This window comes from Octodon degus, unplaced genomic scaffold (assembly GCF_000260255.1).
Source record: "Octodon degus isolate 3935 unplaced genomic scaffold, OctDeg1.0 scaffold00015, whole genome shotgun sequence".
In the NCBI taxonomy this organism is placed as follows: domain Eukaryota; kingdom Metazoa; phylum Chordata; class Mammalia; order Rodentia; family Octodontidae; genus Octodon; species Octodon degus.
In genome coordinates, this window is record NW_004524591.1 from 1,504,443 (window position 1) to 1,519,024 (window position 14,582).

The 14,582-nt window shown below is 42.0% G+C and overlaps 2 protein-coding genes across 3 annotated transcripts in view; one reads left to right on the forward strand and one right to left on the reverse strand.

The window, feature by feature from the left end:
* Dock4 (dedicator of cytokinesis 4) overlaps nt 1-2,624 on the reverse strand; it is a 452,226-nt gene extending 449,602 nt beyond the window's left edge. The window contains exon 1 of the mRNA XM_023709867.1: nt 2,260-2,624. Coding sequence (XP_023565635.1) covers nt 2,260-2,296 — 37 coding nt within the window. The 5' untranslated portion in view covers nt 2,297-2,624. The remainder of the gene's footprint in view (nt 1-2,259) is intronic.
* Nucleotides 2,625-2,870: 246 nt separating this feature from the next.
* Nucleotides 2,871-14,582, forward strand: part of Znf277 (zinc finger protein 277) — a 152,238-nt gene continuing 140,526 nt past the window's right edge. Inside the window, exon 1 of one of the 2 annotated variants that reach the window (XM_004626547.2) lies at nt 2,871-2,980. In XM_004626547.2, coding sequence (XP_004626604.1) covers nt 2,890-2,980 — 91 coding nt within the window. In that variant the 5' untranslated portion in view covers nt 2,871-2,889. The remainder of the gene's footprint in view (nt 2,981-14,582) is intronic. The other variant, XM_023709887.1, reaches the window with a different exon arrangement.

The window sequence follows — 14,582 nt, forward strand, 5'->3', positions numbered from 1 at the left end:
ACATACACATATCGTATCTTGAGCTATTCTGAGTTACAAAGAATGATTTCAAAGAATGAGAAAACTGAATTACCACTATTGTATACCTGATATTAGCCAAACATCTTTGCCTATAAAATCTTGTCTTTAGTATTTATAAGAACTGAGAGAAACACATACACAAACAAGGTTTCAAAAAAAAAAAAAAACTTGCAGTATAAGCAGCTACAAATAGTATTCTCTGTGGTAAGAAATAAAGTCCACACATAAGTATCCTAGCAAAATTTTCACCACACACACACATGCCTAACAGATGGATTCTAAAAAACAGCTAAGCATTGCACAAACCAAATGCTCCAAATTTAATAAAAGATGATTAACATTCCTGTATGTTACACTGCATAAATGTGAACAGCAGCAACAATTTGGGGCAGAAAACCCCTCTGTGCCCTCACACTATCTCAGTCAGCCACACATCCTACTACCTCCCCCTACTCTGCAACCAAATCACAACCCCAAACCAAGGTGTCTCTTGCAGCCCAAAGAAACACTTGACTGGTAATATCCGGTTGGCCATTCCAGGAAATCCCAGAGAGGTTTTTATAAGCCTCTGCCCACAGCTTGTCAAGAAATGCAAGAGAAGAACGAACCAATACCAGCATCCCAGCTGTGACCTGGCACATAAAGAAATCAAGAAAATAAATCCCATCCATAATCTGTCTAATTTAACACCTGGAATGAAGTAACGCTTGACACCAGCTGGGCAGCAGGGTCTCGCTGGATGGGCACTGCCCAGGGTGGTAAGGCGTTAGGAAGCCATGCCCTTGTCCTCACTGGCTAAGCAGAAGCCAAGTCTTTCCCTAGCAAGGGTTAATGTAGCCCCCAAAAATAGAAGAATCAGAAGCGGAACTCTTTCCCGCTGGGCAAAGGCTTCTTTTACACTTTGAAGAGATGGAAAACTGGAAACCCTTCCCAAAGATGGGTCAGGACCCACTATTGTCTCACTAACCAGTCACAGGCCAGAACGGAAGCTAATGTCAAACATGGGATGACACTGTTTAATCACAGTCCTTTCAATAGACTCCAAAGTCCCATATCCAGGAGAAGTTGGGAAAAAAAAAAATTCCCTGGGACTATGACCACCTGGAAAAGCTTCCCCATTTTTTTTTTTTTTAAATCGCAAGAAAATGAACTAACATAAACCGCTATCTCCACACCGTCTAAATCACTAGCTCTGTCCCCACTAAAAACAAGTGCGCCAGTCAGCAGGACAGGACATTATAGGAAATAAAGCTTGTTAGTAAAATCCGTAATGCTTTCTCTCTGTTAGATCTTCTGGGAGGTTATAATTGCATCTGGCCGCTTTAGGCTTGTCAGAGATCCTGGCTTCCTAACAATCTTAACCCTAAAAGGAGTAACTGTCAAGGGGCAACCCAGCTGAAAGCAAACAACAAAAAAACAGGAACTGTAATCCGCCTGAAAAGGGAGGAGAGAAAGGAAGGAGAATCCTGTATTCATCACTCAACATTAATGTCCTTTGTTGTTCACCTTTGCACAACAGCAAGCGCTATCCTGTTCGTCTTTCTCCAAACACAAGAGTCAGGGCGCTGGGTTCCAGAGGCCGCCTCCGGCTGAAGACCCGAGCTTCCCGGCCCCTCTTCCAGACTCGCCCGGCCGTCCTACACCTCCGCCCCCGCAGCGCTCACCCCGGTCGCGAGGGTGGCCAGAAGTAAAAACACTGCTGAAATATCGGTTCCCTTCCAAAAACCAAAGAGCAGAGCCGCACAGATGTTGAAATGTACCAAGTCCCTACCCCCCGCACACCCCCAGACACCCGGGAAGCCAGGGAGGAGGACGGCTGGAGCCCGGCCCGCCCGTGCGAGGGGCTCAGCACTCGGAGAAGGACCCCGGCCGGCCAGTAGGATTCTGCGCCCCTCAAAGGTTGGGTGTACCGTAGCCGCCAGATTGTGGTCTCCCTCACCACCCTGGGGACCACTGCCATCGCCCCGCCGCTCTGGGCAAGCAGGGGATGGAGGGAGAGGAGCCGCTCGCCTCCGCTTCCAACTTGACACGGCACTCGCCGCCGCCGCTTCAAACTCCTTCGGCAGACCCCGGAGGGGCTGGGACCGGGCGCGCAAAGGGGCGGCGGGGGGCGAGGGCCGGGTGCAGCCCCGACCGCCGGGCCGTTCCCACCGCGCAAGCCGAGGGGCGCGGGGGCCGGGACGCGAGACGCGCACCACCCGGCCAGTGCAGATAAAAGTTCTCCCGGCCGAGACTCACCCACGCCGTATTTCTCGTGCTCCGTAGGAATCCACATGGCTAGCGGGGACGCCGGGGTCTCTGGGCTTTGTAGCCCCGCGCCCCTCCACAGGCTGGCAACAATGCGCGGCTCCCGGGGAGCGGCTGCAGCGCCCGAGCCCCAAGGCTCCGCGCGGGTGGCGGGCGTTCGGCGGGGTCCGCGCAGGAGGCTCGCGAACCGGGCGGTGACACCGCGCCACCGAGGCTGCGCCGCTCTCCCGGCGGCGGCTGCTCACAGTCCTCCGACGCGTACCCGGGGACCCGGCGGCGCAGTCATTGTTCTGATTCACTGAACTAAGCGAACACGCCGGGCACTCTCGGGCGCACCCCCGCCCGTCAGCGCCTCTGCCAGCTCTGCCTTCCCACAAACCCGCGGAAAGCTGGGAATCGTAGTTCTCCGCCTCTCCTTAAGCGCGCGTGGAGAGAGAATGACAGAGGCGGGGTCAGGCTGCGTTTGCCGCATCCTATTGGTCTAAAGCGTGACGGCACGGCGTAGGCGTGAAAGAACCGCCCTATCGGGGAGGAGCTAACCTCTAATCACGTTTCTATTGGTCCGGACCCGTGTATGCCCCGCCCCTCCCCGCTAGCCTCACTTTTTTGCTCGGCGGAGTTATGGCTGCTCCCAGGACCCAGGGGGTTGCTGCCGGGATGGAGGAAGAGAGAGACAAAAGCCTTAGCGGGGTCGAGGGTATTGCCTATGAAGGTGAGTACAGGTCAGCAGAGGTGTGGGTCATTAGACTTACTTTCTCCTTGACCCGAGTGCAATTTACCGCCAATCTGACCCTGGGAGCCCTTGGCTTGGAGGCCACCTGGGCGCGTGGGAGTGGCGGGCGAGAAGAGGCCGGCGGTCCCGCGAGGCGGAGAGTGGGGTGGGGCGGCCTTCCCCGCGCCGGGCAGCTCCCTGGCATTTGTCTTTCCCTTTGGAGCACCCCGCTTTGCGTGTGGTGTGGTAACGACTGGGATTACCGTGTCTTATTTATTTTTTTTCTCCTCTTCCTTCCCGTGTCTCCGTCTCTTTGCTGAGTTTGTGCTCAGACGTGTGTGTTGTGTGGTTCGGGACGGATTTGCAGTCGCAGATTGGGCGCTGCACTCCACCATGTATTTGTCTTTTGCTGGACGGAGAGGTTTCCAGTGGGAAAGTGTGCGTGCGCCTCACAACCCCCGCGTGGCCGGTTGACTGACCTGTGCGTTCTCCAGAGCTGAATGTAAAGTCTGGTGGATCGTAGGCCCTGGGTTCTAGGTAAAGTGATAATTTGTACTCCTGAGTTCAGAGGACATTTAAAGAGAGTTAGGAAAGTCATCTCAGCTACTTCATCTCTTCCTGATTTTCATATTGTCCTTTTAATTCACGGTAGGGATCAAAAATCAACCTTTAAAAGCCGCAGGTTGATTTCCTGTGGGACTCCTTTCAGTCTTGCCCAGCCTTCACCACTCTTTTTGCCTAGATGTGTAATTTAGCACAGCATGTTCTCTTTCTCTCAGAGGTATGATTTGCGACTTAAGTTTGGTTCGCAGCCTTGTTGAGTCGTTTTCCCTTGTTCGCCCTGAGTAAGTCGACATCTGGTCCAAAGTTTTCCTCCTAGCAGCACAGATATTGAGTGTAATTTCTTCCCAAGTCCAGTCAGTGGAACGCCCAGCTCTGAAATTATTTTCAGCCCCTAAGAAAGAAAGCTTTCCTAGGCTTCTGAGTTAAATACCGAGTTACACCAGGTTGTGACGACACCATTTATCATTGATTTGACCATATACTTCTCTCTTACTTAACGGTAGCAGATGACTAAGATTTTTCCAGATTTTCAAGTCTCCACAGGGCTACCTGTTTAAGATCTAAAGATGAGCGCTGGTGAATTTTTCTCACAGTTTAACTCAAACACACTTAAATAAGCTTTTCAGAGTCATAGAACATTTAAAACTTTTAGTTACTCCGAACTATAAACATTTTCATTGTCAACATTTCCATTCATCCATAAATGTATAGAGTAAAAAATAAATTTCTCCATCACATAGTTTCACTCCCAAAGTTGTAAGTGGCAACACTTTAGTGCATATTTTTCTGACATAATCCTATGTGACACACATCTGTATGGTTTTGTTTTTTAAGATAAAAATGAATAATTCTAGTAAACTCAAAGATTAGCCACTTTTCCTACTGATTAGTCACAGACATTCTTCTATACCAGTATATTTCATTCTTTTAAGATCTACATTCATGTTCTGATGTTATGATGGACATTCTGTACATTAACCATTCCCCTATTAACAAATAGTGTGGTTTTCTTTTCTTAATATAATGGCAATGAATAGTTTTACGTACATATACGCTTAGCCACAGTGTATATATTCCTTGAGAAATTGTTAGATCAGAGGTTAGGCATGTTTAGTGTACACTGGGGCTGGGAAGATAACTCAGCAGTATAAGTGCCTGCCTGCTGGGGAGATAGCTCAGTATTCTTAAGTGCCTACCTAGCAAGCACAAGGACCCAGATTCAATTCCCAGTACTACATGTCGTGCTAGCCAATGAAACCAGATGTGGTGGCGCATGCCTGTAATCCCAGTCCTGGGGAGGCTGAGACAGGAGGATCACTACAAGTCCAAGCTGTAAGCAAGACCCTGTACCAAATAAATAAATCTTTAAAAAGTGAAAGCCCTAGGTTTAATCCCCAATTCTGCAGCAAAAGAAAAGGAAAATTAATAACCTCTATATCATTTTTATTTTATCAGAATTTCTTGCAAAGCTAGTGAATTACAAAACATACTAAGTGAAATAATTATACTCATATTTTTCTTTGGCAGACAACAAAAACCACACACAGTCATGGTTAGGCTTATGTCAACTTGATTGGTTTGGGAACCATGTAGAGAATTAATAAACCATACTACTAGATGTGTTGGGAGTTGTATAGGTATGACCTTAGGGTCTATATCCATCATCCCTTCCTTACTGGCATCATTGCCCTGCTCTGCTTTCTACCTGCCATGAACCAAGCCCCTTTGCTCCACTGTGCCCCTTCACTGTGATGTTTCTGCATTGGAGCCATCTGGCCATCGACCAAATCATTTGAAACCATGAAGCATATTAAACTGCTCCTCCTTTAAGTTGTGGTTGTTATATGTTGTATCCCAGTCAGGGAACACTAATGTAGAAATTCAGTACCAGAGAAATACGTTGCTGTCTTTATACTGGACACATACTGTAGAGACCTTTGGAACAGATTTGCGTGAGTTTAGAAGTCTGGAGAATTGGGAAAGCTAACCAATGCATATATACTACCATTTTAATTTGTTCAAAAATTGCCTTTTTTTTTGTTATTACAAATTGAACCAAGGACCTCACACATGTTAGGCAGGTACTCTACCACTGAGCTACATCCTTGGCCCTTTTTAATATTTGTTAATTTGAGAGAAGGTCTCACTAAATTGCCTAGGTTACTCAAGCTTTGATGCCTCCTGCCTCAGCCTCTTTAGTAGCCCAGATTACAACAGCATGCCACCATACACTACAGAAAACTGCCTCTTATAAGAGGTTTTCCTCTATCTCTAAAATATAATTATGTGTTTAATATTCAGGGACAGAAGGAGCTAAGGAGTGTAACAGTTCTACAAAATCTCTGCTAGAATGAATGACCAAGCACTCTTCAGGCAGTTACAGCACTAAGACCACTGTGTTACCTGACTTCCCGCAGCCCCAAACCCCTCCAGGAAAATCCATGAATTGATTGGTCCCAGGCTGAGTCTTACATAACACTGTTTTCCATGCATGTGAACAGAAAAAAAGGATTGCATAGTGTGCCATAAAATTAAGAATCAATAGTAAATTGCAATAGCTCAGAGATAGAGCACTTGCATAGCATGTACAAACGCCTAGGTGCAATTGCCAGCACTGGACTAGAAAGGGAGGGAGGGAGGAAGGGAGGGAGGAAGGGAGTATAAATTCCACATTTCTCATAGTTGAGCATATATGACTAATATGTTTTTGTTCTTTTGCTGTTTGTAGTTAGGAAACAATAGTACATCTATACCTCAGTAATGGATCAGACTTTTAGGAAGAGTTTGTTACTGGGGTGATTTCTTCCCACATTTTAACCTATACCTCCAGATTGCAATATTCTGGCACAGTCAGTGTTTTTCCTCCAAATGTGCACTCTCCAGTCATCACATCAATGTTTCAATGTGCGGTGTTTGTCCTATGGAAACCTAATATCATTTGTGGTGTCTCTAGAGGAAATGGTGGGGGGCAGATGGATTTCACTCGTCATTCTTAAATTTCCTATTTCAATAGGTAACATCAAGTCTACGTTAGAAAACTAGGAAGCATCTGTGATTCCTAGCTTACCCTCAAGTCATGAATTTCATCAGTGACCAAGTATTATTTTTCTGGACCTGAAATACTTTTTAAATATTTTCCTTTTCTTTATCTGTACAATGGCTATTCTGATTCTATTTTTAATCCTCATTATCATTGCTTAATGACCTGTGTCCTCAACACCTCAATCTGTGCTCTTAAAAATCAAAACCTTCTCCTATTTATTTTAGTCAGCCTGATCCTGGTCTTGGCATATCCTTATTGTTTAGTAAAGCAGAACAGTATTCTGGCCTGGACAGTTAAAAACCTTTCCTGTTGATCTGATCTTACCTACTTTAACCCATTCCTAAGACATACATTCATGTCTGTCATTGTAACTCTGCCGCATATATAATTCTCTATATGACAAGTAATTAACTTTTCCAGCCTCATCTGTCACCCTGCTTCCTTTCCAACATCTCCATTATCTTCTTACCATATCAGACTGTCCTTAATATGTTGGCAGATTTGTCTACTGCACTGGGCTATGAACTTCTTAAAGGCAAGAATTATTTTATTTTTACATATCTGGTGTTTACTGGTGCTTCATGCAGTAAACACTGTATCAGCTTAATGGTTAGAATCTGTTTGAAATCTATTCTAACTGGTGGAATTGAAATAGAATGAAAACCTGAGATATTTTATACTTGTGACAGAAAGGTATGGATACAACTGGAAATGCAGAATATCAGGAAGATGGTATTCTGTCAGAGCTAATAATAGCACTTTGACGTAGTTTTTTCAGTCTTTTGTAAATGAAGTTTTAATGTTTAGTTAATAAGTAAAGTTTTAAAAGAGTACTTTAGAGCTAGCCTTTATAACCTGAAACCTACAAATAAATGAACCAGGAGTCATAAAATCTGTCTTCCATCTTCTCCATAGTGTCTGCTCTTCAGGTTTCCACAAGCTTTTATCCTGTTTCCATAAACCTGCATTAGGAACAGCTGTCTCGGCCACGTTCCCATCCCCGGGCCAAAGCACCCAACACCTTAATTTCCTAAAGGAACAGTTTGTGTTGCTTATGGTTGCAGTCACTGCAGAAGTGTTGTGGTAGGAGGGGTGGTGAAGGAAAGCTGTTGAGCCATGTGGCTCCCAGATAGAAGAGAAAAGGGAGAAACCTGAACCAAGAATATACCCCTCCAGTCCATGCCACCAGGTGCCACCTCCTAATAGTACATTCAGCTACTGAACTCACGGTACTGACTCCACTGGTGAGTAGAGTGTGCTGTGATTCACGCACCATACACAGACCTGAGAATTTAGGGAATATTTTAGATATAAACTATAAATCCTGTCATTGATGTGACAGAAGCAGGACTAGATCCAATTTTGGAAAATCTGTACATGCCTTGCAGAATTACTGTGATTATTTCATTAAGTTACAGATTTATGAAAGTTTTGCATATTTCCTATTATAAAGTTGGAGCTCAGTAACTTTTAGTTGTTTTCATTAGAGATATGTGTCATTAGCACCCCAGGGGAAGCTTAGGAATGTATCTTTGACAGCTGTGTATGTTGCCAGCACTCTCCTGGAGTTTGGGGGCTGTCAGGATATCTGTCAGTGTCAGTTGTGCAACTCTGTGCTCTTAAAGCCCCTTGCTATCTTCCCTATCCTTTATCACCCTAACCTTGTCCTGCCCCGTCATTCACAGCTTTCCTCCCACACACATTCACTGACACTCAGAATCCTCAAGAAGCTTAAGTAGCCTAGGATAGTAGGATGGCGTGGGAGGGTATAGGCCAAAGAATATGATGTGGGAAAAGAAATTACAGCAACCTAGTCCTGTAGGTCTTGTTTTTTGTAGTGCTTGAAAAGGAAGGTCTGCTACAGAACATTCTCTTATTTTCTTAGTATAAAAAGAGATACAATAATGTTGATGATACTTAACATTTATTGAGTACTACCTGTGCCAGATACTGTCTCAAATGCTTTTTCAAGTCTTGTGTCAGTCCTCATACTACCCCTGGCTTATTATTCCCTTTTATTTACAGATAAGCAAACTAGAATGCCTTGCACAAGGCTGCACAGTAAGAGAAAGAGGACTTTTATCTTGTGCACTATTACAATGACTTGCCTTGTAACCTAACTTCTATTAAACTCAACTTAAAACAGACTTTCTTAAACATACACAAGGTCTTAGGTGAGATTTGAAACAGACATTCTTAAACATAAAGATCGTCCTCAAACCAATGTTACTATAACAAGGCCAGTAGGGTTCAGTAAAAAACAAAATTTACAATAGGCCTGCTTAGGTTGAAGTCCAGGTTACTTACCAGCACAAGCCAGCTAACCCCTGAACCTCAATATCTCTTCTGCCATAAGAGTAATTTCATATCTGTCTTACTGAGGTGCTGAAATGATTTGATGAGAGGATAAGTGTAATTGTCTGATCTTCAGTAAATGGATACTGTTATTTCATTGGTAAGTATACACACATTTTAGGCCTGTGTTTCAAAGATGTTTAAGGTGATGGTTTTGATTTGTCTTTTCCCTTGGACAATCATATTTCTGTTGGGCGATCTAGTGGCTATATTCAGTGTCAGACACTGATTTTTAAGTACACTTAATTGTGTTGACAGTTCACAGCCATGTACATGTAGTTGCATTTTGAAGAACTATAAAGCTGTTCATCAGATTTATATAATAGATCTGCTATTTTCTTCTAAATGTAAATCATGAATATGTAGAAATAGGTAGAGTATATGCTATCTCCAACAACTGATGAATCTTCAAGCATTTCTTTTAGCTGTTCTTGGGGACCTTTGTCATAGGATTAGGGTTTAGTGTTGCTGTGATATAGTTAATAAACACTGAATGGACATTTTACTGACAGTACGCCATCTCTTGTTCAGACATGTGAGTTCTGCTGACCTACTTGACTCAAAGGTGTGCAAGACACATTTTTCAAAAGTGGTGATGGATTTCATCTTTCTCCTTCTCTAAATTTCAGCCATTCTTCTTTGTGACCAGTGGCAGCCATTTGCAAGATAGCCAAGGGATGTTAAGTTATCATTGGCCTTGACAATGAAACTTTCTGGAGCTAAATTGGATTTAAACCTATATTTTATTAATAGGAAAAGTCAACAGTTGACCATTGTTGAATATTTTAATTACAATGTGGAAAAGAAGTTAGACTTTCTCCCTGTGTAGCATGTTATAAATAATAAATATTAAATAAATAAAATATATGGGAGGAAAAAGTGAAATAGGAATCGAAAGACCTAGATTCTAATCCCACATTAACTGCTTTGTAGCAATCTGAACTTGGGAAAAAATAATTTAACTTCTCTGAGCCTTAATTTCACCACAAAAAAAATTTTCCTATTATTGGGCACTTGAATAAAGTGGTAATAAGAAAGCACTGTATAAACTTTGAGACAGTAAAAATACAGAGATGAATAATGCAGCTGCTGTGAGCTACAAGCACAGGCTTTGGAATTGGACAGATGAATCAAAAGGAGCTGTCAGCTAAAAGGCAAGTGGCTTTGTGCAGATCATTCCATATTTCTTAATTTTTATGACACCTGCTTCTTCTGTTGCTTAAGCAATACTGTAGTCCAGGTATAACTTTAAAGTGATTACAGAATAATCAAAGAATAGGGCTGGAGTCCAGCCAAGTACCTGATTACTTATGTAAATACCTTAAAGCCAGAACTCTCACGTAGTGCCATACTGTGATGGCATTTGGTACAGTATAAGTGACTGTGACTTATACAGAGTGCACCAGATCCAAGCTGGGTGAAGAATCCTTGGTCCTGTCCATGGGGGCATTTCAGAGTAGTTGGTGGGGTACAGCATTCCTGTTTTACCAGACCTTAACAGAAATTGTAGCTGTTTAACATAGGACCCTACTGCACTTCAAAGAAGTGGACACATGTAATTCTGAGAAATCTGTTGCTGATAGAAGATGAGTATACCACAATGTTGTGATGTGTTTGCTTTTTTAACAATTTTTTTTTTAGAGAAAACTTATATTACCTCTCCTCGTTCTCCAACACTATCCTCAGTGCCTGCTATTTCTTCACTGAAAGATAAAATTTACCCTCCTCTCCAAAATTAATTATAGGGCTCTGCCCTTTAAAAAAAAAAAAAAAAAAAGTTTTTATCAAATACATAGAGCTTTTTTTCTTTTACCAAAAAGACTTCGGAATTCTAATTGTGGTTATTTCACACAATTTTCTGTTGTGTAACAAGCTGCTTTTCACCAGTAATAGCCAATTAAAAAAATATCTTGTACACAACTAATCATAATTACCATTATAAAGTGATTAATACCAAGAACTGTTGTTGAGCTGTAACAAAGCATCAATCAAGCTATCTTTGCTAAAGCACAATACAAACTGATTTCCTTAAGTGGAAGAAGGAAGGGGAAGGGGAAAGAAAGTAGGAAACCTCGTTAGACTTTCTTACAAACCAGTTTTTGAATAATTTTCGAGCTTTTAACCATGCACCCACTCAGAAAGTATTTTCCAGCAGCATAAAAAAAAAAAAAAAAAAATGTGGTTTAGTGAAAAGCTCACTGGACAAAACATTAGAAAACACGAATTTTAATCCCACATCTGCTTTTGACCGCACTTTTATACCAATCCATATAATTCTGATCAAGATTTCCTGGATTTTAAATGAGAGTTACATTACATCAACATCTTTTCAACTGTGTCTTCCAAATACTAATTCAAAAAGAGAAAGGGGTCTTTATACCTAGAGCGGCCATGTTATACATAACCTAGAGCATACCTCGGCTGGGCTGCTTGTCATCATTGAAAGCTCTAACAGTTCTCCATCACTGCCCTAAGCTCTGTGAAAATGTTGGAAAGGGTAATGCCTTAAGAATTAATGCACATGTGAGGGTCATCGATCAGGTGTAAGGATTTAGAAGCCTAGCAGAAAACCACTGCCAATAGATGACTTCTGAAATTCGTTATTGCCTAACAGTGTGAATGGATCATTAGTATGTATCCCATTCCCTCTTTTCATTGTAATACACAGTAAAAATCTGGCAGAGCTATTGATAGAACAGGCTTCATTCATTCATTCCTTTTCATTAGTAAGTATTGCTATGGTTAAGCTTACTCAGATGCATCCAATATTTTGATTTACCCAGGCCACATTGAGTGAAAGGGAATTGTCTTGGGTCACATATAAAATATATCCCTAATATATGTAAATAACAAAACTTCTTTTATTGTTTAGTATTTCTTGTAATATTAGAGAGAAAGCAATGAGCCTGTGGGGCTCAGATTAGACACCCCTACAAAATAGCTTTGATTTTGCCATCAAAGATCTTGTGCTCTGATAAAGATGTAAGAAGTACATAAATAACTACATTACAGGTAGAGATGCAAAGGAACATTAGAATGATACAGGTTGAGCAAAAAAGAGATCATTACCAGCAAGTGGTACTGATCCTTGGAAAACAAGAATGAACATGCATGTCTTAGTTACTTTTCTTGTTGCTAGGACAAAGTGCCCAACACCTTCATGTTAGAGAAAAGGTTTATTCTCGCTCACAGTTTGTATAGGTTTCAGTCAATATTCGGGTGACTCTAAAGCAGGACAGTGTAGCAGAGGGGCATCACAGAGGAAAAACAGTTCATGGTGTAGCAGTCAGGAAGCAGCAACAGCAAGCCTGTCTTCCCTCTCTCCCTTTATGTGGGACTTCCATTATCCACACCTTTAACCTACATTCGCACGCCCTAATCCAGCCACATTGAAAACTGCCTACATATGACCACTTGAGGGTTTGAGAGGACATCTAGATATAAGGACATCTAGATATTTATATCTTTACACAAATGAGTAAAAGGTGTTGTAGGCCTTGTCAAAGGGAGGTAGGAATAGAGAAACTAAGGGCATATACCATACATTGTTTATTTATTCTGTCTAAAGGAAATGATAAGTAAATGGGAGCAATGGAAAGAAGTTTGGAAATATAAATTGAAGCTAGGTCATGCAGTCTCAGGTGTCGGAACTTGATTCTGTGGTCTGTAAGGCTTGTAGGGTTGAAGGAAAAGAATGACAAGATCAAAGTTTAATGAAGTAACAGGAACTGGAGAGGGGAAGTTGAGTCAGAAATCCTAAATGCTGGCTAAAGCAAAAGGCAATAAAGACTCACACAAACTTTTAATAGTATGCCTTTGTTCAAGTTGTTGTTTTAAATTTTTTGACACAGCAGGCTCAAAGTCTACACAGCTCGGTAGACTAAAGTGCCTTAGGCAGGCTCAGCAACAAGGGTTTGATGCCCCATGTGCCATGCCACACCCACCCCCAGGGCCAGCTAATGAGACTGGGTGTGGTGGCGCGTAACTGTAATGTGGTCTGTACCTTTCCAGTGTTTGGGAGGCCGAAAACAGGAGGATTACTATTAGTCCAATCTGTGTAGTGAGGCCCTGTAGACCCTGTACTAATAACATTCAAATAAATAAATAAAGTAAATTTTTTGGGCTAGCCAGATAGCTCAACGGATTAAAGCACCTGTTTTTGCGAACACAGGGACAGGAGTTCAATCCTCAGCGTGCCATGCCAGCCCCACCCCAGGGGCATGCTGAGACAGCAACTGAGCCTAGGCATGGCAGGCACACCTGTAATCCCAGCACTTTGGGAGGCTGAAAACAGAAGGATCACTACGAGTCTGATCTGTGTAGTGAGACCCTGTATAACCTGTACTGAATACTTTAAAAAAATAATAAAATAAATTTTTGACAAAATCTGAATGCTTATATCATGCATAGTATATGCATGCATTTTAACATAACTGAATCTCCATTATCTTGCATGCTTTTTTAAGTAATATTTAAAATTTCTCTTCAGCCAGGCATGGTGGCACATGCCTATAAGTCTAGCACTTGGGAAGCTGAGGCAGGAGGATCACACAAGTCTAAGACCAGCCTGGGCTACATAGTGAGCTCAAGGCCAACCTGAATTACATAGTGCAACCCTGTTATAAATAAATAAATAATTTTTTAAATCTACCCTCTTATCAATTTGCAGATACAGTATGTATATACTATTAATATCATGGTGTCCTATGGTACATATAAACTTACTCCTTTCTGACTGAAATTTTGGATTTTGACCAACATCTTCCCAGTCGTTCCCCCTGAATCCCCCCATACACACACACTTGATAACCATTGTTGTGTTGTCTGCCTCTTTAAGTTTGGGATTTCCAAATTTCTCATACAGATGACTTCATCATGCAGTGTATACCTTCCCATGCCTGCCTGTGGTGCTTAGCATAATGTCCTCCAGCTATATCCACATTGCTACAAATGAGAGGACTTTTTCTTTGAAAACTGAATAGCATTCCTGTGTGTGTGTGTGTGTGTGTGTGTGTGTGGTGTTTTGTTTTGTTTTGTTTTGTTTTGTTTTGTTTTGTTTTGTTTTGTTTTGTTTGCAGAACCAGGGATTAGACTCAGGCCCTTGCATTTGCCAAGGAAGCACTTATTCTACCGAGCCATATCTCCGGTTCCTCCATTGTATATTTATAGCACATTTTCTTCATCCATTCCTCCACTGATGGACATTTAGGTTAATTCCATGCTTTGGCTATTGTGAATAATGTGGCAGTGAACATCAGAATGCAAACATGATTGTTTCCTCTGGGTATATAAGCAGAAGTGGAACTGTTTGGTCATATGGTTTTGTTTTGGAAGGTTATTTGGTTTTCTTTTTCTTTTCGTTTTTGATTTTCAGTACTACGAATTGAATCCAGGACCTTCATAACTGGTCCAAAGTCCCCAGCCCTTATTATTTTTACTTTGAGACAAGGTCTCACTAGGTTGCTCAATTTTTGAGGATCTTCCATCTATTTTCTCTAATTGTTGTACTGATTTATACATCACTGTAAGTAATGTACAAGGTTTCTCTTTTCTCCACATTCTTTGTTTCTTTTTTTTTGTACTGTCACATACATATGTTATATTTATGTAGTATTTCAAAGCTTGTAGACCAAAAATGTT